This window comes from Zea mays, chromosome 2 (assembly GCF_902167145.1).
Source record: "Zea mays cultivar B73 chromosome 2, Zm-B73-REFERENCE-NAM-5.0, whole genome shotgun sequence".
Classification (NCBI taxonomy): Eukaryota; Viridiplantae; Streptophyta; class Magnoliopsida; order Poales; family Poaceae; genus Zea; species Zea mays.
This window is the reverse complement of record NC_050097.1, coordinates 197,316,725-197,342,101: the sequence shown is the minus strand read 5'-3', so window position 1 is coordinate 197,342,101 and position 25,377 is coordinate 197,316,725. Positions and strand designations below refer to the sequence as shown.

General features: G+C 46.0%; 1 protein-coding gene across 2 annotated transcripts; it reads right to left on the bottom strand.

Annotated features, from left to right (window-relative positions):
• Positions 1–23,301: 23,301 nt before the first annotated feature.
• LOC100280220 (60S ribosomal protein L32-like) lies at positions 23,302–25,130 on the bottom strand. Of its 2 annotated transcripts, none has more exons than XM_008669632.3 (4): positions 24,974–25,130; positions 24,749–24,838; positions 23,852–24,033; positions 23,302–23,688 (listed from the first exon to the last, which is right to left on the bottom strand). In XM_008669632.3, the coding sequence occupies exons 2-4, from the start codon at positions 24,836–24,838 to the stop codon at positions 23,559–23,561; spliced, it is 402 nt and encodes a 133-aa protein (XP_008667854.1). In that variant the 5' UTR covers positions 24,974–25,130; the 3' UTR covers positions 23,302–23,558. The 2 variants fall into 2 exon arrangements, with proteins under 2 accessions (XP_008667854.1, NP_001146622.1); NM_001153150.2 differs by having other exon boundaries at positions 23,311–23,691; positions 24,974–25,025.
• Positions 25,131–25,377: the final 247 nt, after the last annotated feature.

The following is a 25,377-nucleotide window of genomic DNA, read 5'->3' as shown; positions in this document are numbered from 1 at the left end:
CTACAAATCATAGACACAGATGGCTCCACCGGTCATAAAACATGAGATAGTATAATAACATACAACCAAACTGAAGACAAGGAGCACCCGTGGTTCTCGCTTCTCCCCAGCCCCGCTGCCGCCGGCTCTCCTCGGTGTGTAGGCCGGTTTCCGCCGCAGCGTTGCGACGCCGCTCTTCCCCTCCTCCATTCTCCGTTGATGGAAAGATGGAGCTGCCAATGGCGGAGATGGCGGTGACCAACTGGGCGCTCGGCGGGCGGCCGCGCGCACGCGGCTTCCTCCTGTGAGTTGGTTCTGAGCTTGGTCCCCCTCTTCTTCGTCGACTTCGCACCCGTGGTTCTCGCTTCTCTCCCCCTCTCCTCGCTTGGTCTTCTTCGTGCTGGGGGATGGATTTGTCTCGTCTGGACTTTCGGCCGGGGGTGCTTTTTGAGGCTGATGTTTGGCGCCGATTTTCCTCTCCTGTTTGCCCCGGAAGCCCGCGCTCCCCATCGGCTTTCTGGCTTGTTGTCTCGTTTGGAAGATGCATCTTCAGGCTTGATCCTGTCTCGATTGGTCACATCCTTCAAGCTGCTTTTGGTGGTTCTGCCAGGGGATTCATGGTCCTCCCGCTTGCCGATCGGGTTTTCCGTTTCTCGGTTTCCTCCAGGGATGTTGGGTTCCACATCTACAACTCCAGATGCATCGCTCGTTCTGAATTCAAAGCTTTCTTCAACTTGTGGAACTCGGGTGGACCAAATTGGAACTATGAGCTCAAGCTATTTCTTCAGGAGGAGAACGCCAACTGGTGGTTTGTCTCGGGCAGGAAAAAAATCTCATTCGCTGATGTGGTTAGGCGCCCGCCTTTGACTGGTGCAAATGCTGTTCCAGTTCGTCGACTTCGTCGTTCTTCCTGTTCAGCTGGAAAATTGATTGCTCCGAGGACTTCTGTTTTCAATAGATTGGGTTTCCCCTTCGGAGCTCGGGGTCCGAGGTCTCCTGCCAACTCTTCGACCTCGGGGGCCTCGTCGCGTGATCTTCATCGTGAGTCTGCCCCTGCGGCGTGTTCTCCCAGGCCTAACGGGTGCAGGAATGGGCGCGGTTGTCGGGGCTGTGATGATTGCTCCCTTTCAAATTCAAAGTCGATCTCAAATTCTTCTGTTGGGCGACATTGGCCTCGTAGGTTGCAGTGGCGGCCCATTCTGCGTAACGGGCCCCTCAGGCCTGTGCTTGGGCCTGGAAGGACGGATTTGTCGGGCTCGGCTACTTCAGCCTTGTTCTGCCTTTTTTGTAAAGCCAGGGGGCATTTGGAATTGTTCTGCAAACGTAAAAAATCAGAATTTGGTTTCCCTCTCTCCTCGTTCCCTTCCTTCGAAAGTATCTGCCCTTTGGAAGGGTCACTCCGTCCCTTGGACTTCGGGTCCTGGTTCCGCTCATCCTCCAGGTCTCTGACGGGTGGGACTCCACCTTCATTTGCCTCCTTCGGTGAATTCGCCAAAGCGGTTTCATTATTAAAAAAACCCGAACAGGCGCCAGAGACGTCCTTGGAGCTCGCGTTGGGTGTCACTTCAACAAAACCCCAACCTGCTTCTCCACCCTTTGCTCTCCGGCGATCGTCTGAGAATCTGTCAATGGCGTACCGGCGTGTGGACCCGGGGCCGTTCCTCCCTCCAGGATTCAGCGCCGCGGTGGTCCAACATCGTGGGATTATGGTCAGGTCAGTTTCGCAGCGTTTGCCGCCATTTCATGAGGACTGGGCGATTATAAATATCCATCCTTTACCGGAGCACGAGGTCTTGTTCCCTGCGGTTAGGGATGTGGTCAGGGAATACCTTGTGGAGCATCAGAGGGTTGGTGTCCGTGCCATTCAGCGCTCACATTTGGGACAAGTGTTGGTGCAATTCCGTAGTGTGCTGGAGCGGGATAACTTGGTTCTTCTTGGTCCCCAGCAGTATTTGGACGCTACATTCACCGCGGTCCGTCACAATGATGCCTGGAACCACCGTGCCCTTCTCTTCAACCATGAATGTTGGCTTATGCTTCTGGGCTTTCCCTTGGATTATCGTTCTTCGGAGTATCTGCAGGCCGCCATTGGGGCATTCGGGAGGCTGATTCTGTGGGAGGAGGACCGAAGCAATATCTCTAGAACCCTGCTCCGTGTTCGGGTCACTTCGCTTGAGGAGGTTCCTCAATTTATTGTTTTTTCGGAGGCTGAGGGTTTTGCTGGGGATTCCTGGACGGTACAATGTGAAATTATCCAGCAGCTTATGCTTGGCGGTCAGGCTCAGGACGAGGACCCCATCCCTCCGCCACCTGAGGATGGTCATCAGCTCCCCCTGGCCTTCTTCGGGCTGGGCCAACCTTTGCCCCCGGCTGGGCTCGACCTTAACTTTCCTCCGGAGCCTGAGGGTGGAGTGTTGCCGGCTCAGCAGGACGACTTGGGGCAGGGAGAGTGGGATCAGTGGATTGTGAATGAGCAGCCCGCTCAGCAAGACCCTCAACCCCCCTTGCTAGATGAGCAACTAATTCAGCAGGAAGAGCTGCAACACAGCAATCAGCATTCTGGCTTGTCGTCTGACAGCTCCACTGGTGCTGCTCAGCTTGCACCCCCCGCGAATGGTCATCATGCAGTAAATGGTCATGCTCTGATTGGGAACGGAATGGAAATCAATGCTGGCCCCTTCAATGGGCCGCAGGAGGTTGATGGACCACCACCTCAGGTGGATCAGGCCCAGGATTTGGAGGTTGTGCCCCCTCAGGTCCAGGTTGATGTGCCTAACAACATTCACCATCAGAATCTGGAGATGAATCTCATGCTACACCAGGACTGGCAGCCTGACCCCGTCTTTCAGTTGATTGAGGAGAGAAATAGAGTTGCCCAGTTCTCTAGGCTCTGGGCAAAATTCTTTGCTCCGGCTGGACCGACTGATCACTCGGTGGGTGTCCCTGAGAAGTGGGCACCTTTTTTCATTTCGAATCTTCTTCAGCCGGAATCCTTCAACTGGTCAAAGACTTTTCTTCTGTCAGGTATCCCTTTAAAGTTGCAGGAGCAAGATGTGAATTCCATCCCTTTTGTGGTTCCTAAGGATTGCCCAGTTGACCCCTCCCTGGGGGATGTCACCTCTGGGGCCTCCAAGGATTCCACTGGTTCTGGTGGGCTGACTCCAATCATTGTGGAGACAGGGCTCAGAAGAAGCAAAAGATTGAAGGAATCGCGTGACGGGTTCAGGCATGGGGCATGTCCAAAAAGGAACTGCCTCATGTGCCAGCATAACTTCGATGGCCCACCCCCGCTATCCTCCAAGGTGCTGCGGTATCTGGGAACCAGGCTTTGCAACCTGTCTGAGGAGGACCTGTCTGAGCAGAGGCTGAAGCAGAAAAAATCGTCTGTGGGACCTGTTGGGCCGCGGAAGGTTGACAGGAAGGATCTGACTGATGAGAAAACTGATGATTCTTCTGATGAGGATCAACAAGATAGTCATTAGGTGGATGCTGGGGGATCTGGGCTTGTGTGTGAGCCCCATTAACTTTTGGATGTACTTGGTCCTTCTTTTGGTTCTTGCAGGACTTTTGGACTATGGGGTGACACCTGGGTGTGCCTGTTTTAATACTCTGTTAATTTGTGGCCTGTGGACTCACTTGGATTTTATCCACTCGTGTGGATATGTCCCAAAAACTTCTGGTGTTATCAATGAGTAATCCGAATTCTGTTAACTTCATGGAGTGGTCTGTGCTGAGCCATAACGTTAGAGGAATTAACTCTACCGCCAAATGGAATGCTATTCGTTGTTCTATTAAAGAGGCGGGTTGTGAGGTTGTTTGTTTGCAGGAAACAAAGAGGGAATTCTTTGATTTGGCCTTTCTTAAAAACTTTTGCCCTGCTGCTTTTGATTCTTTTGCTTTTGTCCCCTCGATGGGGAACTCGGGCGGATCTGTTATCATTTGGAAGAGCTCTAGGCTTACAGGAAATGTTATCTTTCAAAATAATTATGCCCAATCGGTGGAATTCACTTCAAACATGTCGGCCTGCTCCTGGATTATCACCAATGTTTATGCTCCTTGCACCCCCCATGGGAAAATTGATTTTCTCAACTGGCTGCATAATATTTCTATGCCCCCTGACAAACTTTGGCTTCTAGTTGGTGATTTCAATTTAATCCGTCGGCCGGAGAACAGAAATAGAATTGGGGGGGATATTAACCTTATGCTCAAGTTCAATGAAGCGATAAGCAACTTAGATTTGATTGAAATCCCTCTTCACGGACTCACGTACACCTGGTCGAACAGACAGCAGGAACCACTGCTTCAGAGGCTTGATTGGTTTTTCATCTCGCAAGAATGGTCGACCGTCTTCCCAGACTCCTTTGCCAAGACATTGCCGCGGGACATCTCCGACCATGTTCCTTGCTTGGTTTCATTTAAGTCCAAAATTCCTAAACCTACGATATTTCGGTTTGAGAATTTCTGGCTTGAATTGGATGGTTTCATGAACCTTTTTCAAGCTACTTGGAATGGGATCCCTAGCATTCCCGACAAGGCCAAGAATCTGACTGCCAAGTTCAAAATTGTTAGGAAAGTTCTGAAAGAGTGGCAGAGATCGCTGCCAAAAATAGATATAACGGTGAAGAACATTAAATTGCTAATTGAGCTTATTGACATCATGGAAGAGCACCGGGATCTTTCTGTTGAGGAATGGAACTTCAGGGAAATCCTGCAACAAAAGGTGGCTGAGTTGCTTAATATTCAAAAAATTTATTGGAAGCAGCGTGCGGCTATTCGGTGGGTTACTGAGGGAGACATTTGCTCTCGCTTCTTTCACGCCCATGCCACCATTAAACACAGGAAAAATTCAATCTCTGCTTTGACTGATGACAATGGGACCATATTCTTTGAACATGAACATAAGTCTAATCTTCTCTGGGAGGCTTTCAAATGCAGACTGGGGTCGTCCGACTTTTCTGATATTGGGTTTGACCTATCAGGAATTTTATCTTCCAATGAGCAATTACAGGGGCTAGATCAGCCATTTTCTAAGCTGGAAATTGATAGCATCATAAAGCTCCTACCTTCAGATAAATCCCCAGGGCCAGATGGTTTTAATACAAACTTCATCAAAAAGTGCTGGCATGTCATTGCCCCCGATTTCTATGATCTGTGTGACAAATTCTTTCATGACCAGGCTTGCCTCAGAAGTATCAACGGATCATTCATTGTCTTGATTCCTAAGATTGAGAGTCCTATGAAGGTGGGGGATTACAGGCCAATTTCTCTCCTAAACAATAGTATGAAAATCTTAACGAAGCTACTGGCAAATCGTCTGCAACCGTTCATGCCCCGGCTAGTTCACAAGAATCAGTATGGGTTCATCAAGGGGAGGTCCATTCAAGACTGCTTGGCATGGGCCTTGGAATATATTCACCTTTGTCACTCCTCAAAAAAAGAGATCATTGTACTCAAGCTTGATTTCGAGAAAGCCTTTGACATGATTGAGCATGAGTTGATTATCCAGGTTCTTATCCACAAAGGTTTCAGCCCTAAGTGGATCAACTGGATCCGGAGCATTCTTCACTCTGGCACTTCCTCAGTGTTACTTAATGGAGTTCCTGGTAAGCCTTTTCATTGCAGGAGAGGGGTGAGGCAGGGCGACCCTCTTTCACCCCTGTTGTTTGTCCTGGCAGCCGACCTTCTTCAGAGCATCATCAATAAAGCTAGGATGCGGAATCTTCTCAAGCTACCATTGCCTGACATTGGTGAACAGGATTTCCCGATTATTCAATATGCAGACGACACTCTTCTGATTTTGGAAGCATGCCCTAAGCAACTTTTTTTCCTAAAGGCAATCCTCAACTCTTTTGCCTCTTCTACTGGTCTGAAGGTTAACTACAACAAGTCAAATATGTTCCCTATTAACGTGTCTCCGGATAAAATGGTGATCTTATCTCGTACCTTCAATTGTCAGATTGGCGAGATGCCATTCACCTATCTTGGCTTGCCTTTGGGCCTGGTGAGACCTAGAAAGGAACACTACTTACCTCTTATTCAAAGGATTCAGAGGAGGCTGTCTTGCTCTTCAAATTTTTTGTCCCAGGCTGGGCGCCTGGAATTGGTTAATTCGGTCTTCTCAGCCTTACCAATGTTCTTCATGTGCACGCTCAAGATTCCTAAAACCATCATTAAGGAAATTGATATTTTCAGAAAGCACTGCCTGTGGAGAGGAAATGACATCAACTCCAAGAGGCCACCTTTGATTGCTTGGAATTCGGTCACTCAAAGGAAAGTGAATGGTGGCCTGGGTGTTCTTCGATTAGAAACGCAGAACGAGGCTCTTCTAATTAAATTTTTGCATAAATTTTTCAACCACAGCGACTTACCCTGGGTCCATCTGATCTGGAACAATTACTATCTTACTCGAGGTCTCCCTGGTAATAGAAGCGTTGGATCTTTCTGGTGGAAGAGCATTGTAAAGCTTCTGCCAAACTTCAAAGGACTGGCTACCCCCGTCATTGGCAATGGCAGATCAATTTCATTCTGGGATGATCAGTGGAGTCAGGGCATCCCGAGGCATATTTTCCCAGAGCTCTTCTCCTTTGCCAAGAACTCAAAAATGACTATCAAAGAGGTCAAGGATCAAGAGCAGTTCCATGATCTTTTTCATTTACCTGTCTCTGATCAAGCGTTTGATCAATTTCTGGTACTCAAGGGGTCTTGGGAGCAAATTATTCTTAATAATGTTCATGACCGCTGGAAGTACATTTGGGGATCGGACAAATTCTCGTCCCAAAAAGCTTACAGATCTTTCATGGGCCAGATGCAGACTCATCCTATCTACAAACTAGTTTGGAAAAGTAAGTGTCAGCCTAAGCATAGAGTCTTCTATTGGCTGTGGCTTAAGAACAGGCTAAACACCAGAAATATGCTGAGAAGGAGAAACATGGAGCTAGATTCCTATTCTTGCGAAAACTGCCTTTGGCAAAGAGAGGAGACCCTTTATCATCTTTTCCTCAGATGCAACTTCGCGAAAGCCTGTTGGAACTCAATTGGCATTACCCCACCCAGAATTTCCAACCCTGAAGAGGCATCTGTGAACCTCAAACACCAGCTCAACGTTCCCTTCTCTATGGAGATCACTATTCTTATGACTTGGAGCATCTGGAAAAGCCGAAACGAGTGGCTGTTTTCAAACAGAGATCCCTCCGTGCTCCGCTGCACTCAGGAATTTAGTAGAGAATTGCGACTAATCATTCACAGAGCACTGGGAGAATTCGACACCTCAATCCCGAACTGGCTAAATTTGTGGCAAATATAGAAATAGCTCTTCCTTTTTCTTTCTTTTTCTCTTCTTTTTACTGATTGTAAAAGGAACAGGGCCTAACCTTTAATTTTCGCTTTCTAATAAAATGCGCAGTAGGGGTTTCCCCCTCCTGATCCTTCAAAAAAAAAATAACATACAACCAAAATTAAGAGTGGCAAAATCACAAATTTCTCGCGGATGTCCAGCTGTAGTAGGTTCTCTTGATAAATGTAGAGTACTCAAAGAAATACTTATTATTATGGTCCATGTCGTCCAGACAACATCTCTCGTTTAGTTATTATATTTGACAATTTAGAAACTGAAATAGAATAAAATAAACAGACTAAAAATTAGTCTATAGAAACCAAACACCCCCTGAGTTCTAGAGACCAAGGTTATGACGTGACAGGTAACATAAGACTATGAGAGGTGGATTCATTGGATTAAGAGATTATGTCCTTTGCTTCGACCGTTAACTTCAGTTAGTCATAGTGGCACTAGCTAGAAACAATAATGACATTACCAATTCCTTTGATACGACACCTCTTTTTCTCAATGTTGTTGAGCTTATTGCAAAAGAAAAGACATGATATGATAAGGCCAACAATAGAGAGTAAAGAAAAATAATAGGTAGTGAATATATTTCTTGACATATTTCTTGCAGCACAGGAATGAACCATGAACAATCTCTTCGAAAGACCAGGCGACACTAGGTGGTGCTCTTATTATAAGACTCTTAACGACTTAGTCCCTGCTGTTCTTGAAGTCCTACGGTATGTCAAAAAGATGGTCCGAATGATAAGAAGAAACCCCAAGCTCATGGGCTCCTAGATCATCTCAAGGATTTTGTTTTTGTGTTTCATTTATACTTGATGTCGATGATATGTGACATACAAGTTCTCTCTGTTCGCAAAGGAAGGATCAGGATATATTGGATGTCATATCAGAGATAAAGTCAACCAAACAAAAAAAAGGTCAACAAATTATAGATGATGGCTAAGAATCTCTATTGGAAAGCATATATTCCTTATTTCTGGAGATATGGTATTTCTAAGTTGGACATGGAAGAAGAATATATTAATCGCCATAAATCAAGAAGAAAAAAAAAGACAAACCGAACCAATCACCAACAGTACATAGGGGACTGCTTGAATTCAGTTGTTGGCTTGCTACTTATCGAGTTCAATGATCAATTCGGTAAAACAAATTCTAATCTGCTCACTTACATGGCTGCTTTTAGTCCCAAAGATTCTGTTGCTAATTTCAAATCGGAGAGCTTGTTAGAATCAGCCATGTTGCTGCTTGTAGTCCCAAAGATTCTGTTGCTAATTTCAAATCGGAGAGCTTGTTAGAATCAGCCATGTTGCTGCTTGTAGTCCCAAAGATTCTTTTGCTAATTTTAAATTGGAGAGCTTGTTAGGATCAGCCAAGATGTATTATGATGATTTCAGTTTGGATCAACTGGAGGATCTTGCGCATGAGCTTTTTTATTTACATTGATTGAACATCATTATTGAACTTGCCAAACCGATGGTAGGTACAAAGGATCATCTAGCTTTTTTGTATTATCTTCTAAAGCTAGTATTTTTAAGGGCATGCTTGGTAGAGCTCACGCTGATTCTTATTCTCTGGTAGAAGTGATTATTTGAAGGAAGTGATTCTGTGGCTGAAAGTGATTCTCAAATGAATGAAACCATATATGATAAAGTCTATAAAAAGTCTGAATATGTAGTGAGAGTGAATCAGGAGAAGCAGCTTTTTTTAGCTCCCAGCTTCTTGTTCATTTTGAAGAACCACTTCACATAATTCACTAGAATTCACTCTGTGAGTGATTCTCAGAAAACTGTTGTTTAGAATTTGTAGATCCACTTTGCAGAATCTGGGAGCGGAGTTTTGCCAAAGAGGGCCTAACTATAGGTGTTTGTAGAGAGGTGCTTCGCGGCAATTAAAACTAGAGAAAATTCCTTCAATGCCACCCAAACTTATACCAATCCCTTTAATGCCATTAAAATTTATAGCTTCCCTTCAATGTCATCAAATTTAAATTTTAATCTTTTGAATGCCATCACCGTTAGTTTAAAGTTAACGCCGTTAGTTATATTTAAAGCAAATCTCTCCAATGCCATCAAAATCTATACCGATCCCTTCAATGCCACTAGAAATTGGTTCAATCTATTTGGGTTTTAAAAATTTCAGAATAGAAAAAAAATTTGAACCCAAAATTTTTGAAACACAAATATACCACATTGATTTTAAAATTTATCTCCCTATGTTATCATTAGTGTTTGTTGTTAGTTTGAAAAAAATATTAGAAATCAAATAGACCGAACAGATATAGCGGAGTAATTTTTGGTGTTTACAAAAACATATGTACTAAAGTTTTTAAAAATTGTAGAATTAGTCCATATTTTTTTATTCTAGAATTTTTAAAATCCAAAAAGATCAAACCAATTTCTAATGGCATTGAAGGGATTGATATAAATTTTGATGGCATTGAAGAGATTTGCTTTAAATAGAACTAACGGTGTTAGCTTAAAACTAACGGCAATAGTATTTAAGGGATTAGAATTTAAATTTGATGACATTGAAGGTAAACTATAAAATCTGATGACATTGAAGGGATTAGTGTAAATTTGGATGACATTGAAGAGATTTTCTCTTAAAACTAGGAAGCTACGCAACCGTCTTGGCAACAAGTTTATAAATAACTACAACCGCAAAATGCTTTTATAAGAGGTAAACATATGCTCATACCTATGCTCTGCATAGGTTGATCTGTTAAATCAAAAAGATTTTCTAGCGTATTATTTTGTATTGTCTTCTAAAGCTAGTAGTACTTGTTTTAACTGTAGGTGTTTGCAGAGTGGTGTTCTCTGTAACGAAAACTAGGAAGACTTACACTACGCAACCGTCTTCGCAACACGTTTATAAATAACTACAAGCGCAAAATGCTTTTATAAAGAGGTAAGCATATGCTTATACCTATGCTATGCATGCATTGATCTGTTAAATCAAAAAGATTTTCTAACGCATCATTTATTATACTATAGGCTGTGGTTGTCAGTTCACAGATTCGTAGTGATACCATTGATCCCAAATCCTGGATCCGCCCCTGCGTTTGGTCCCCGTCCATCCGCCGGAAATGGTGCTCAGCCCCTTCGCCCACGATCGGGGGTCGGGTGGAGAGGCAGGCAGGCAGGCAGGCCGCCATGGGGGTCGCCGTCGGCTGACAAATTCGGTGATCCGGTCGTGGCTAGATACAGAGACGGCGCCTTGCTGCTCTGCTACGAGACGTACGGCCGCGAGGCGCCTCCACAGTTCACGGCGGCGGACGGACGGACGGGCGAGCAATGGGTGTGGGTGCGTATCCGAGCCTGTCGGGACGGTTTCCCTGCACCCCGGCGTCGTCGCACCGGGTGGGTGACGCAACGCGTCGGCTTCGGTGTCGTTTGTGCGGCTGCGGACGAGTCGGAGCGACAGCGACGAGGACGATCCGATCCTTTCGCTACCGACGGGGTGTCCCTCGTCCCGATCCGATCCGTCACCGGCTGCGCTCCGCTCCGCTCCGCTCCGGTCATGATGCCCCCCACGGGACACGAATGAATGCGTGATGGAGATCACAGCGTGTCACAAGCACACCATCGACAAAGGGAGTTTCTGATCTAGAAACTGAGGACGCCGTGCTGGAAGCTGAGGTTGGGCCGACAAAGGAAAAGCGCAACCGGAGGCCCAATGTTCGCCTGTGTGGCCCAGAGTGGAGAGCGTGAGTTGCTGCCTGGAAGATAAATAGTGTGCCGTCGCTGTGTTCTTGTAAGAAGAATTTGGTGAACAAACTCCTACCTAAATAATATTCCCTGCCGCCTCCTATCTTCTTCTGCCTTCCTCCTCTCTACCCCTTCTCCACGCTTACTGTTACATTTGGTATCAGAGATCGTCGATTCCTTGGGCACGCCGATCTGGAACCGCAAGCCGACCACGGCTACTTCACCAGGCTCCAGCGGCGTCGTGGTGTCATGGATCCGTCCTCCAAGCTTTTGCTTGATGAGATCGAGAAGAAGCTGACGGCGATGGACCTCAAGTGGGATCAGCGCTTCGTCGACTTCAAGCGCTCCAGGGATGAGCGTCTCGTCGTGCTGGAACAGACATGTTCCGACGTCGAGAAATGGCGGCCGTCTGTGGATGCGGCTCTGAACGACGTCAAACTCGAGCTTCGCAAGATGAACAAGCAGTGGGATCAGGCGCTGCTGGAACACTCCGGCTCTGATCAGGGTCTGCTTCGTCGTCCTGATCCGCATTCCGATCAGTCGCCGCCGATGCTCCACCCTGATGGCCCAGTTGGGCACCGCGATGATTTACACAACCGGGAGCAGGGTTTTGGGTCGGTCACGACCCTTATCCCTGGCCCGGTCAAGGGTACGCACAATATCCCTCCTCCACCCCCAATCACCCCACGCTATCATGGATCATTGTTGGATCAGTTTGGCAGTCGTGCGCGTCCTTCTGAGTCTCTCGGTCGTTCGTTAGGGAAATTGCCGAAACTGCCGTTTCCGAATTTTGATGGCACTAACCCAAGGCTATGGATCTCTCGTTGTGAAAACTACTTTGATATGTATGATGTTGAACCTACGGCGTGGATCCGTGTGGCATCGATGTACATGACACCTCAGGTGGCTTGCTGGTTCCAAGCAGTCGAGCTCAAAAATCCACATATGTCCTGGCCTATGCTATGTCGTATGTTGCATGATAGGTTTGGGCGTGATCAGCTTCAGTCATTGTTGCGACATCTCTTCCGTATACACCAGACTGATAGTGTCACTGAATATCAGGAGCGTTTTGTGACTTTGGTAGATCAACTTGCTGTATATCAGTCAGTTCCAGACCCGCTGTTTTTCGCTACACGTTTTGTAGACGGTTTACGTAGTGACATTCGTGCTGTAGTCATGCTTCAAAGGCCTTTGGATTTGGATACTGCTTGTTCCTTGGCATTGTTGCAGGAAGAGGTGGCCCCTCCAGTGGGACGTCAGGATCATCGCAAGTTGGACTTTCGCTCCTGGTCCAAGCAATCTGCGCCGAATCCCTTACCACTACCTCCTCCACCTCAAGCAACAGTTCCTAAATCTGAACCAATTCCGAAGCATTTTGATCATTCCACTGCTGTCGACAGTAAACTGGGGGCTCTCAAGGCCTATCGCAGGGCTCGTGGACTGTGTGAGAAGTGTGCAGAAAAATGGCACCGTGGTCATACGTGTAGTGCAACGGTACAGCTGCACGTATTGCAAGAAGTGTGGGATTTATTGTCTGATACACCGGTGTCTGATGCTGCGGGTGCCACAAATTCTACTGAAGAGTCAATTCTTATGTCACTTTCTCCTGAAGCTGTGTCAGGGTCATCTACTAAGAGATCCATGCAGTTTATTGGTCACATGTGTCAGCAGGATATTCTGATTCTGGTGGATTCAGGCAGCACTAATTCCTTCATCAATCAAACAACTGTCTTAAAACTGGGTTTAGCCACAGTTGCCTCTGTTCCTATTCGGGTTCAGGTGGCCAATGGTGGGATGTTGGTGTGCTCCACAATGGTTCCTCAGGCCTCTTGGAGTATTCAGGATTGTTCTTTTCTTCAAGACTTACAAGTGTTAACACTGCCTAATTTTGATCTCATTCTAGGCATGGACTGGCTGGAACATTTTAGCCCTATGAGGATTCATTGGCAGCACAAGTGGATCAGCATTCCTTATTCAGGGAAACAAGTGGTTCTATATGGTTATTCAGATCGACAGCCAACTGATATTTTACTGCACATTACTGCTGTCCATCTTTCTGATGCCAGTTCCTCGGGTGAGATATTGCACCCTGCTATATCCAACCTGTTATCTCAGTTTTCTCCAGTCTTCTCCACTCCCAGTACTCTACCTCCTGTTCGCACTTGTGATCATTCTATTCCTTTGATCCAAGGTGCCATTCCGGTTAACATACGACCATATCGTTATCCTCCATCATTGAAAGATGAAATTGAGCGACAGGTTACTGAAATGCTCAAAGCTGGCATTATCAGACCGAGTGCTTCTGAATTTTGTTCTCCAGTGTTATTGGTACGGAAAAAGATGGTAGTTTCCGATTCTGTGTTGATTACAGATATCTCAACGCCTTGACATTGAAGTGGAAATTTCCTATACCAGTTTTTGACCAGTTGATGGATGAGTTAGCCGGTGCTTCTTGGTTTTCTACCTTAGACTTACTATCGGGCTATCACCAAGTGAGACTGAAGACTGGAGAAGAATACAAAACTGCATTTCAGACTCATCACGGCCAGTTTGAATTCTTGGTTATGGCATTTGGATTATGTGGAGCTCCAGGAACTTTTCAAAGTGCGATGAACACCACTTTGGCGCCATTATTGCGCAAGTGTGTCATTGTCTTCTTTGATGACATTTTAATATACAGTGCTTCTTGGGATGATCACCTTGTTCATCTCCAACAGGTGTTATCTCTCTTGCAGCAGGATTCTTGGTTTGTGAAGCTCTCTAAATGCAGTTTTGCTCGGCGAGAAATTAAGTACCTGGGTCACATAATCAGTGAAAAGGGTGTTGCTACTGATAGTGCCAAGGTGGAAGCAGTTCTTTCATGGCCAATCCCTGCTAGTGTCAAAGAGCTACGCAGTTTCCTCGGTCTCGCTGGCTATTATAGGAAATTTGTCAAACATTTTGCCATCATCGCTAAGCCCTTGCATCAGCTATTAAAGAAGGGAGTCTTATATGTGTGGACGTCTGAACATGCTGCTGCTTTCAGCACTCTGAAACAGGCTTTGAGCTCGGCCCCAGTTCTTGCTCTCCCTAATTTTTCCCTGCCTTTCAGCATAGAAACAGACGCCTGTAAGAATGGAGTGGGAGCAGTCTTGTTGCAGGAGGGACATCCTCTCGCTTTTATCAGCAAGCCGTTGGGAATTAAGACACAGGGGTTATCGACCTACGAGAAAGAATATTTGGCAATTTTGGTAGCTGTTGAACAATGGCGCCATTACCTCCTACATGCTGAATTTATCATCTTCACTGACCAGAAGAGTCTCATCCACTTGAACGAGCAAAGATTACATACCCCCTGGCAACAGAAAGTATTTTCCAAACTTCTGGGAATGCAATACAAAGTTGTGTATAAGCAAGGTACCGAAAATAGGGTGGCTGATGCTCTATCTCGACGCGCTCATATGCCGTCTCACATTTTTGCCATATCCACTTCATCTCCACAGTGGTGTCAGCAGGTCATCGATGGGTACATGCTTGATGAGGAGGCTAAGCAGTTACTGTCCAAACTGACGCTGAATGGGGCTGCTGTTCCTGGTTTTTCTCTGCATGAGGGCTTGATCAAGTTTAACAATAGAATATGGATTGGCAATAACACATCATTACAACACACAATTTTGGATGCTCTCCATAGCTCGGCAGTGGGTGGTCATTCTGGTTTCCCTGTTACTTACCACAAACTCAAGCAGTTATTTGCGTGGCCGGGCATGAGAAAATTTACCAAGCAGTTTGTAGCAGCGTGTACTATCTGTCAACAAGCTAAGCCTGAGAGAGTCAAGTATCCAGGCTTGCTGCAGCCCTTACCGGTTCCTTCCGGCGCGTGGCAAACAGTGACTATGGATTTTGTGGAGGGTTTGCCCTTGTCTGGCGCAAAGAACTGTGTCATGGTGGTGGTTGACAAGTTCTCGAAATTTAGTCATTTCATTGCACTTCAGCACCCGTTCACTGCTATGACCGTGGCCAAAGCCTTTATGCAGAATGTGTACAAGTTACATGGTATGCCAGTCGCCATTGTGTCTGATCGTGATCGTGTCTTTACCAGTCAACTATGGAAGACACTTTTCAAACTAGCCAATGTGAAATTACAGATGAGTTCAGCTTATCACCCCCAAAGTGATGGTCAGACAGAACGAGTCAATCAGTGTTTAGAAACTTTTCTGAGGTGTTTTGTCAACGCTTGTCCTAGCAAATGGTTTGATTGGCTCTATCTGGCAGAATTCTGGTATAATTCAAGTAAGCATGAAGCTCTGGGGTTCTCACCATTTGAGGTGTTATACGGCTATACTCCTAAACCATTTGGTTTGGAGGTAGTCTCAGACTCTTCAGTGCCTCTGTTAGAGGACTGGCTCCAAGACAAAATCGTGATGACTGATCTTATCCGTCAGCATTTGGCTCGAGCTAAGCTCCGCATGAAATCGCAGGCTGATAAACACAGGACTGAGCGGTCATTCGCAGTGGGAGACATGGTCTATGTTCGCCTCCAACCTTACATTCAGTCTTCTCTTGCTCCCAGATCCAATCAGAAGCTGTCTTTCCGTTTCTTTGGACCATTTCAGGTGGTGTCCAAGATTGGGGCGGTCGCGTATGAGCTGCTGTTACCGCCAGCTTCTAAAATTCATCCCATTTTCCATGTGTCACAACTTAAAAAGGTCGTTTCGTCCTCTACGCCAGTATCCCCGCTGCCTCACCATCTGAATGGTTTTCAGGTACCTGAAAAAGTGTTGCAGCATCGTCTGAATGCAGCTGGTGCCAAACAACTTCTCATTCAGTGGTCAGGGCTACCTGTTTCGTTGGCTACTTGGGAGGATGAACTGTATCTGCGTCAACGTTTTCCAGTGGCACCTGCTTGGGGGCAAGCAGGCTCTCATCGCCGGGGGATTGTCACAAGCACACCATCGACAAAGGGAGTTTCTGATCTAGAAACTGAGGACGCCGTGCTGGAAGCTGAGGTTGGGCCGACAAAGGAAAAGCGCAACCGGAGGCCCAATGTTCGCCTGTGTGGCCCAGAGTGGAGAGCGTGAGTTGCTGCCTGGAAGATAAATAGTGTGCCGTCGCTGTGTTCTTGTAAGAAGAATTTGGTGAACAAACTCCTACCTAAATAATATTCCCTGCCGCCTCCTATCTTCTTCTGCCTTCCTCCTCTCTACCCCTTCTCCACGCTTACTGTTACACAGCGTAGTTTTGTTTCCATCGTAATCGTATGGTCCTGGCCGACGGGCGGGCGGCCCGGATCGGATCGGAGAGGATGAATTGAATGAACGGGAGGGCAGCCGGGCAGGCCAGCAGCATGTAGGAGGAGATGCATACGCTCTGCTCTGACCGGAGAAGAAGAGGGCTAGAGAGGGAGAGGCAGGCAAGAGGATAACGTGCAATGATGACGAATCGAATGATCGGATTGGTTGGCCGTCTCCACCCCAGCCGATCGCGAGGTCTCCCTGACAGTAACTCCTCCGGCGGAGGCTGTCAGGCCGACGGTCTACTCGGCGGAAATTTTTTTTTGCTATTTTTGTCGCTCTAAGTTTGAGCTCTCTAATACTATGTCATTCGGTGTTTATGACTTGTGACTCGTAAAACTATATATGTCTATAATTTATAGGTTCGATAATAAATTAGAGAAGTCCAAGTGATAAAATATCAAATGGCTCCCCACGGGGGCTTATCCGGTTACAAACTATCCCTTCCCTGCGTCTGAAGGGCCAATTCCCTGTATGCCACTGGAAAATATACTCATTCCTTGTATGCCACTGGCCCCACATGTCATAGACACCAAAAAATATACCTATATGCCACTCAGTGGCACACAAGGGATGAGTATAAAATCTGATGGCATACCAGGAATTTTCTCCTGAAGGGCCAATTCCCTGTAGGGCCAATTCCCTGTATGCCACTGGAAAATATACTCATTCCTTGTATGCCACTGGCCCCACATGTCATAGACACCAAAAAATATACCTATATGCCACTCAGTGGCACACAAGGGATGAGTATAAAATCTGATGGCATACCAGGAATTTTCTCAAGTTTCTCGCAGCCGCTTCCTTCCCAGGCAAGAGCGCGCGCTCGGAATACTCCGAGGAAGACGCCCGAGGCGATCCGCGGGCGACCGAACCGCCGCCGGAGAAGGTACGCGTCGATCCGCCGTCGCCCGCGAATCATTTGTCTTCCTCCGGCCGGCGAGCAGCAGTGGGCTCGTCCACGCGACTCCGCCGTCAACCTTCGCGGACCGGCGACCCGGCCGATCCGTGCGAAGACGCCGGCGCCGTTCGTCGCTGTCCGCCGGAACGTTAGGGTTGGGGTCGAGGTCGAAGGGAGGTCATCCATTCGCCGACAGATCTACGCTCAGCAGATCTGCGTCTTTCGAGGTACAAGGTCCAAGGTACGCTTCGTCGCATCGCCAAGGTCTACACCTCGGATTGATCCGGGTTCGTTTCAAACCGTACCTTGGTTACCATTAGGGTTTACATGTACTTTACCTTGTTTCTGCGCTACGATTTATGTGTTCATCGCCTACTTTGACTAGTTAGGGTTGCGGTTATGTCCGACATCCGATGCGACAATTATTTATGTACAAGAACCAAGTTTGATATTGTGGTACACATAGATCTGAACCTATCCTCAATCACGTATTGCTAACTGATCCGTGCTTATGAAGTAAAAAATTGATGCTTCCTTACTATGGTACAAAGGAAACAACATTGAGACTTGAGTGTCATTTGCATATTCCTCATCCTCGTTTACTGATGTTTGTGTATCCACCATTTTCTCCCTTGCGAATTGATTTCCAGTCATGTGGATTGAATGTTTTTTGTTCAATGTTGCTGGTTGAGAAATCCATGTTAATGTTCCTAGTATAAGAACTAAGTACCAGTGCCGTTCAATTCCCCAACACAACCCCTTGTTCCTTCCATATTGATTACTTCAATTTGGAGTTAGTTCCTCTGTCTAAGAATTGGACATCTCACCCTTCAATTTTGATTAGTCTTTCCTTACATGACCAACTGTTGCATGCAACTAACAAAACCTTTACTTATTATGCAGCTTGATAAAATTATTTGATTATTTGACGTCCTCTTCAACTAATTGAGGTTCTAACTCCTTTTTCGCTATAGTACATTGTTTTTCATGAATTGCATAAGTCTGTCTCCATGTTTTCTGTTTGTGCTTTCATGTATTCTGTGCAGCTGTAGCTTATTATATGCAACCATCTGACGTACCAAAGCCACGATACATGTGTAGAAATACTTTACCAGTGCATACTAAAACAACCAACAGTTGTTTGCTAACTGCCATCAGCACATTAGTTTCTTAAATTGAAATATTACTTTTTTATATTGCAACCCACAGATGTTTCCTAAGTGCCATGAACACTTTAATTTCACCAATTAGGAACAGGACTGCCCCTAATTTTTTTCATGTATGCACCTTGTCTAGCCAAGGAGGTACTGGTTGAGTATACGAATCAAGATGAGCAGCCATGACGCCAAAGTGCTGCAACACTTGGTCCTCAATCTTGCATCCTCAGTGGAAACTGGTGCTTTCAATATTAGAAGCTTTCTAGAAGAGGCTTTCCGGCATTTGGGTGACGAGCATTACCTTCTCAATGCTCTACTTGCAATTCGAAAGGAGGTAGACCAGATGGAGCAGGACGCACTTGAGAGCAAAGCAAGGTCTGACCCAGAGAAGGAGAGGATGGAGGAACAAATTAACCTTGCGGAGCCTGTGAAGCCAGTGCCTAGACAAATTACTTTCTCCCCCCCCTTCCTCCCCAGAATTGTATGAGGCTAGTGACAATGACTCCTACGACTCCGACAGGTCCACTAGGTATAGCATTTGGAACCTGTAATTGTGGTACGTAGACTACGGTGTTAGTGGTAGTAATGCATCGAAATCAAATAAGAACTTCTGTCTTATGTATGTGATGCATGGGTGACCGATGTACGAATGCTCGAACCTTATGTTTACTTTGTATGAACCTTATGTGCAATGGTTCATCCTTATGTGTTCCTTCTCTATGAATCTTATGTGGAATGCTTAATCGTTATGTTGCTTTCGTATGAACCTTTATGTGCAATGCGTCATCATTGTGTTCCTTTTCTATGAACCTTTATGTGCAATGCATTACAGTTCATACTTTACAGTACAAGTCTGTTTTGTGTTGTCCAAATTAATGTATTCCTATATTTCATTCCAGAATGGCTGACAACAACTCAAACACACCTTTTCGACCTACTGGTGCCAGCCCCAATTCAGGTAACCAGTCTTTCCCCCCCACCCATGTGGGATCCTCAGATGTGGCAGGGCCAAGGTTTCGACCCAACCCATCCTTCTACATTTACTACTCCTACAAACCATATGAGCAATCCTACCTGGTCCCAGGGAGCTAATGACCCATCTACATATACCTTTCGTAGTCCATGGAACCCATTTTTTGGTATGATCAATCCTGGGGGTCCTCCACCACAACCATCATTCGGTCAACCCCAGTTTGCACCACTCATTCCATGTCCACAGGTTTCTACCCATGTTCCCAACCAGACTGACCCAATTACTTTTGAATCCGAAGCAGAACATAGTGTCTAGGAAGTTAACAGCCCAACCAAACCTTCAGACACACCTATCACATTTAGAAGGACAAAGGAACAGAACTTCAAACCTGATGAAGACCTGTTGCTTTGCAAAACATGGTTAGAGATTAGTAGTGACCCAGTAATTAGCACAGGCCAGAGGAAGGAGGGGTTATGGGATAGAATTGAGAAAAGGTATAATTGAAAGGGAAATGTGCCCTTGGGCCATTTCTAAGTATTTTGGTGATTTAGTGTCCAACACAAGTGCCTAAGTGTAAAATGGTGGACAAAGTACAAATCAAGGATAAAGGTATGTTTCTCAGACTTAGTACATTGTTTTAGAGACTAATGTATTGTGTCTAAGTGCTGGAAACAGGAAAAGACCAACTGGAAATGCCTTGGCTCGAGCAGCCAAGACTTTGCTCAGTCTGGAGCACCGGACTGTCCGGTGGTGCACCGGACAGTGTCCGGTGCGCCAGGCTGGCTCGGGCAAACAGGCTGCTCTCGGGACTTCAACGGCGGTGTACGGCTATAATTCACCGGACTGTCCGGTGGTGCACCGGACTGTCCGGTGGGTCGTTCATAAGCGAAGTGGCCGCTCTCGGGAATTCACCGGCGACGTACGGCTATAATTCACCGGATTGTCCGGTGTTCACCGGACTGTCCGGTGAGCCAACGGTCGGCCGGGCCAACGGTCGGCCGCACAATCTGCGCGGGACACGTGGCCGAGCCAACGGCTAGAAGGAGGCACCGGACTGTCCGGTGTGCACCGGACATGTCCGGTGCGCCAACGGCTCTTAGGCTGCCAACGGTCGACTGCGCTGTTTATGGAAAGAAATCGGACACCGGACAGTGTCCGGTGTGCACCGGACTGTCCGGTGCGCCAGTCGATAGAAGGCAAGATCAGCCTTCCAAGATTGCTCTCAACGGCTCCTAGCTGCCTTGGGGCTATAAAAGGGACCCCTAGGCGCATGGAGGAGTACATCAAGCATCTCCTAAGCATTCCTAAACACCAAGACATCGATTCTGCACCTTTGATTCTTTGCGATAGCAATTAGAGCTCTAGTTGAGTGGTGAACTCATTGAGTTGTGTTGTGAGCTCTCGTTGCGACTTGTGTGCGTGGTGTCGCTGTGCTTTCTTGTCTTGAGTGCGTTGCTAATCCCTCCCTTGCTCTGTGTTTCTTTGTGATCTTAAAGTGTAAGGGCGAGAGACTCCAAGTTGTGGAGATTCCTCGCAAACGGGATTGAGTAAAGCAAACAAAACACCGTGGTATTCAAGTGGGTCTTTGGACCGCTTGAGAGGGGTTGATTGCAACCCTCGTCCGTTGGGACGCCACAACGTGGAGTAGGCAAGCGTTGGTCTTGGCCGAACCACGGGATAACCACTGTGTCATCTCTGTGATTGATCCTTGTTGGTTATTGTGTTTTATTGAGGATTCCTATCTAGCCACTTGGCAATTATTGTGCTAACGATTAACCAAGTTTTGTGGCTTAAGTTTTCAAGTTTCACAGGATCACCTATTCACCCCCCCTCTAGGTGCTCTCAATAATGAACTTAGAGGTGAGTTTCCAATGAGACTTAATAGGGCCCTGAGCAGCAGGTGGGACAAAATCAGAGCTGAAACAGGCAAATTTGCTGGATTCTACGCAAGAGTCCTCAAAGAAAACCAAAGTGGCCTCACAGATAACGATAAGGTACCCTTATATTAATTTGTAATACTTTATGTATGGTCATGGTTGATGTGAACTTACTGTTATTCGTGCACTGACAAGTGGTTATACATCTAGTGTAGACTTCGAAAGCAGCAACTTTGTATGCAACATCACAGAAAAAGCCATTTCATTTCATGCACTGCTGGACGCGCCTGAAAAACAAACCCAAATGGGATGCCATGGTTCATGGCAGCCCCTGGAGAGGCAATGCGGGGACCGAGCCTGTTCGTAGTCTAACACCTACAGGTTCTGTTAATGAAGTGGAATCTGATGAGGGTGGTTCAAAAGGCAAGAGACCATTAGGACGTGACTCGACGAAAGCATCAAGGAAGAAGTCCATGTCCAGTTCATCCCAGTCTGCTGACTACCTGTCAAGAATCCATGACATTCAAATAGCAAGATTGAAGCAAAGTGAAGAAAAATCAGACCTAAAACAACAGAACATTGAGTTCATGAAGAAAGTTGAACTCAAGAAGTTGGAGGTTCAGTCCAAGGAAATAGAAGTGAAGGAAAAAAATTGATGATGGAAGACAAGAAGCAAAAGGATGAAGAGCTGAACAAACTTTATGCCATGGATATGGATGCTTTACCAGAAGAGTTGAGGGCTGTATACATGGCGAGGAGAAAAGGTTTAATCGAGTTTTTCATCAACAATCCTGTCTGAAGAGTACTTATTTATTTGATAAGGTGTTGCTCACCTTTGTATCGGCGTACCCTGGTCATGTGTGTTTGCACTTGGTTGATTTCGAGTAGTCTGAACAATTCCTTACTAGTTTGAGAACATCAGCTTGATTTTTCAACATTGGTTATTGTAATAATATTGATATTGATAATAACGTTGTTGTCATACATGACTAGACGTTTGCCAACATATACAAAATATTACTAATTATGGCGTTTGGTAATTAAATGTGGACCATGTTACGCCCGTGTACTGTTCAAATAACAAATAAAAATAAAATTAATATTTGATGGTAGTTATGCCCGTGTACTGTGCAAATAAGAAATAAAAATAAAATTAATATTGGATGGTAGTTGAGTTAGTTGATGATGAAAGTATATAATATTGTTGTGGTGGGGTATAGAGGATTGATATAGGGGGAACCGCTGTAGAGCGCGGAGATATAGGGAGAGAGAGAACGTTGACGTGGCACGTGAGTGGGATATAGGGGGGGGAGAAATTTAGGGGGAACCGTTGAAGTCAGTCTAAGGCAAATGCCATCGCTGCTCTCGGCCTTGGATGGGTCGGGTCGTTAGGCTCCCTAGTCCCTACCTTATAGAATATGGGTTTAAATAAATTGTATCTTTGCATAGTGTTCCCCGATAAATACTTATTTCTTTTATCCAATTTTCTCCATAGATAACAGGTTTGAATTAGTATACAAAAGCAATGACTATTCATGATTCCATCCATATTGGATCAATTCTTGATACCATTTTGCAATGAAATTAGAGGAATGTTATGGTAAAACTTCGTTTAAAACGATGTGGTAGAAAGCAACATGCGACTTAAAGGACATGATTGATTGTGGATTTACCTATCCATCATTTTCAATAGTAATGAAAATACTCTTGGCTCGATATAGTCTGTTCTATTCGTCCCAAACTGAATTTTCGCTGGATTGTTTGTAAGTAAAGTAAATAGTACTCCTAAAAAATTATTCCAGAATAAATGGGCAAGGGCAAGAGTTAGGAGAGATGCGCCAGCGGCGAGCAGAAAAGGTTATTAGATACCGATTCTGCAAGGTTATTAGATACCGAAGGAAAGCCCGGCCAGAACCACACGTGCAAGTTTCTCTGCATGTGGCTCGTCCGTGATAACTTCTTCGAATTTGCGTGAACTAGCGGACCGATCACTAAGATGGAGCTCGAGAGGACAGAATTTCTTTTTGATCAAGAGAAAGAATCTAGGGTTAGTGAAAACTAATAAATTAGGCTACATTTGAACAGGCCAACATTTGCGCCTCAGAAAAATGCATGTAGCTTCGGAGCCACAGATTCATTACCATCAGATCCATTACATGCACAAGGCTGCATATACTTCATGATGTCCGGTCAAAAACTAGATGGTCCTCGCCATCACTCTTCCGCTTATAACAGAATTTTGTCCATTGGAAAAGTCTAACATAAGCATAAAAAAATGGCAGAGAATGAATCTCGGATCTCAGCAACATCTTGCACACCAGCGGATCACAACCGGAAATAATGGCCATTTCACTCGTCCTCCTGGCTGCGGAGCCTGGCAAGCTTGTTGGTGACCACGATGTCCAGTTGCGCAGCACGTTCGACGATCTCCTTGCGCTTCCGGGTGGACACGTTGTGGGCAATCTCGGCACAGTATGTCCTGCTTTGCAGAGAAGCACAGGATAAATAGGGTCGTCCTACTAGGAAGGTTCAGTATATAGTTCAGTTCAGTTCAGGTCTGAGCTTCGTTGTAGCCAAAGCTTTCTCACTGCATGTGTGGCAACATCAGAAAGTGAAACAGAAAAGAAAAGAAAAAAAATCACCTGTTGTGCATCAACAGCAGCTCCAGCTCAGAGACGTTGTGAACGACAAACTTCTTGAACTTGTTGGGAAGGTAGTGCCTCGTCTTCTTGTCAGAGCCGTATCCAATGTTGGGCATCAAGGTGCATCCCTTGAACTTCCGCCTGACGCGGGAGTCGATACCCTTGGGCCTACGCCAGCTTGGCTACACAAAACATTATCGGCAAAATTAGCTGCAACGAGCAGAAATGTTTATGCAGTTGAACTGGATAGCTGTGCCAATCCTTTTATAGGATATCTACTACTTATGCCCGGTGCTAGAAGCCATATCCACGATTCAAAATGGCCTTCCCCATAGGAAAAAGGGGGTGAGTCTGGCATGTTTAGGTACACTGTGGTACATGTCGAATTCACACAGTTGCAAACATGGCCATTTACTACACTTGTACAGCTTTGTGTAAGGCACATTTCGAATTCCCAGTAGCTGTAATGGGCATTTTCTACACTGCAAGTATTGTTTTTTTAAGTCATAATATACCCCCAGCTACAGAATCAGTGGCAATACATCAGTGCAAACTAAAAGAATTGGCCTCTTTTAACAATTCCTAAGTGCCTAGTTCACATGGTTGCATCAACCGCAGTCATCCTATTTGAAAACCTTTTATGCTAATCCAGTCAACTAATCTTACACCTCCAGCCACTGGGGCAAGATTCTATCTACATCGAACACGAGCCAACGAGCTACTAGCGCAAACTGAAATCGGGCTACTGTATTCAAATTGGTTCACAAGTGACCATTCTTCCGGGGAACCTAAATCAAAAGCTATGTAGCAGATGACCAAAACATCAACTAACAGCACGCAGAACAAGGGCTCCGCGCAACAAGGTTCAATCAAGGCGACGGGTGATGCCTTTCCTACCTTGAGGCACTTGTAGCGGTCGAGGTGTGGCCTCTTGAACTGCTTGACCCGCTTCTTCACGATCTTCTGCGTCAGCAGCGGCACTGCCATCTGCAATATCAAAGGTCACGCAAGCAATTAAACACCAGATGGACGTACCAAGACACAAATCGGTAGCACGAGGACAAAGAATTCGAGAACGTCAAGGTCGGGGTCGCGCCGCCGCGGCTTGGTCGGTGGCCGTACCTTTGCGAACCCTGCGGCGATGCGGGCGAGAGAGGCGCAAGCAGCGGCAGCGGGCGGCCGGGGAGAGAGGAGAGGCTCTTATGGCGCCGTGAGAACCCTAGGGTTGGTGGGCTCGGGCCTTGTGGGCCACTAGCCCTTCGAGGTGATGCCACGCCAGGCGCCACGTGAGTGTCGCTTAAGTGGGCCGCAGGGCAATTTTCTGACCCAATAGACATTTGTTATTCCTACACGGGCCAAACATATCGCACACGACCCGGTAGCACCTCACGTTTCTCAAGTGAATATTCCCAAATTTAATCTCATTACTTTTTCTACTATTTTAGAATTTAATGGCACTATGTTTTCAGTAAGACGACGTTTTTATTTGTAAATCTGAATATTTTGCTGATCCAGACTTCTCATAG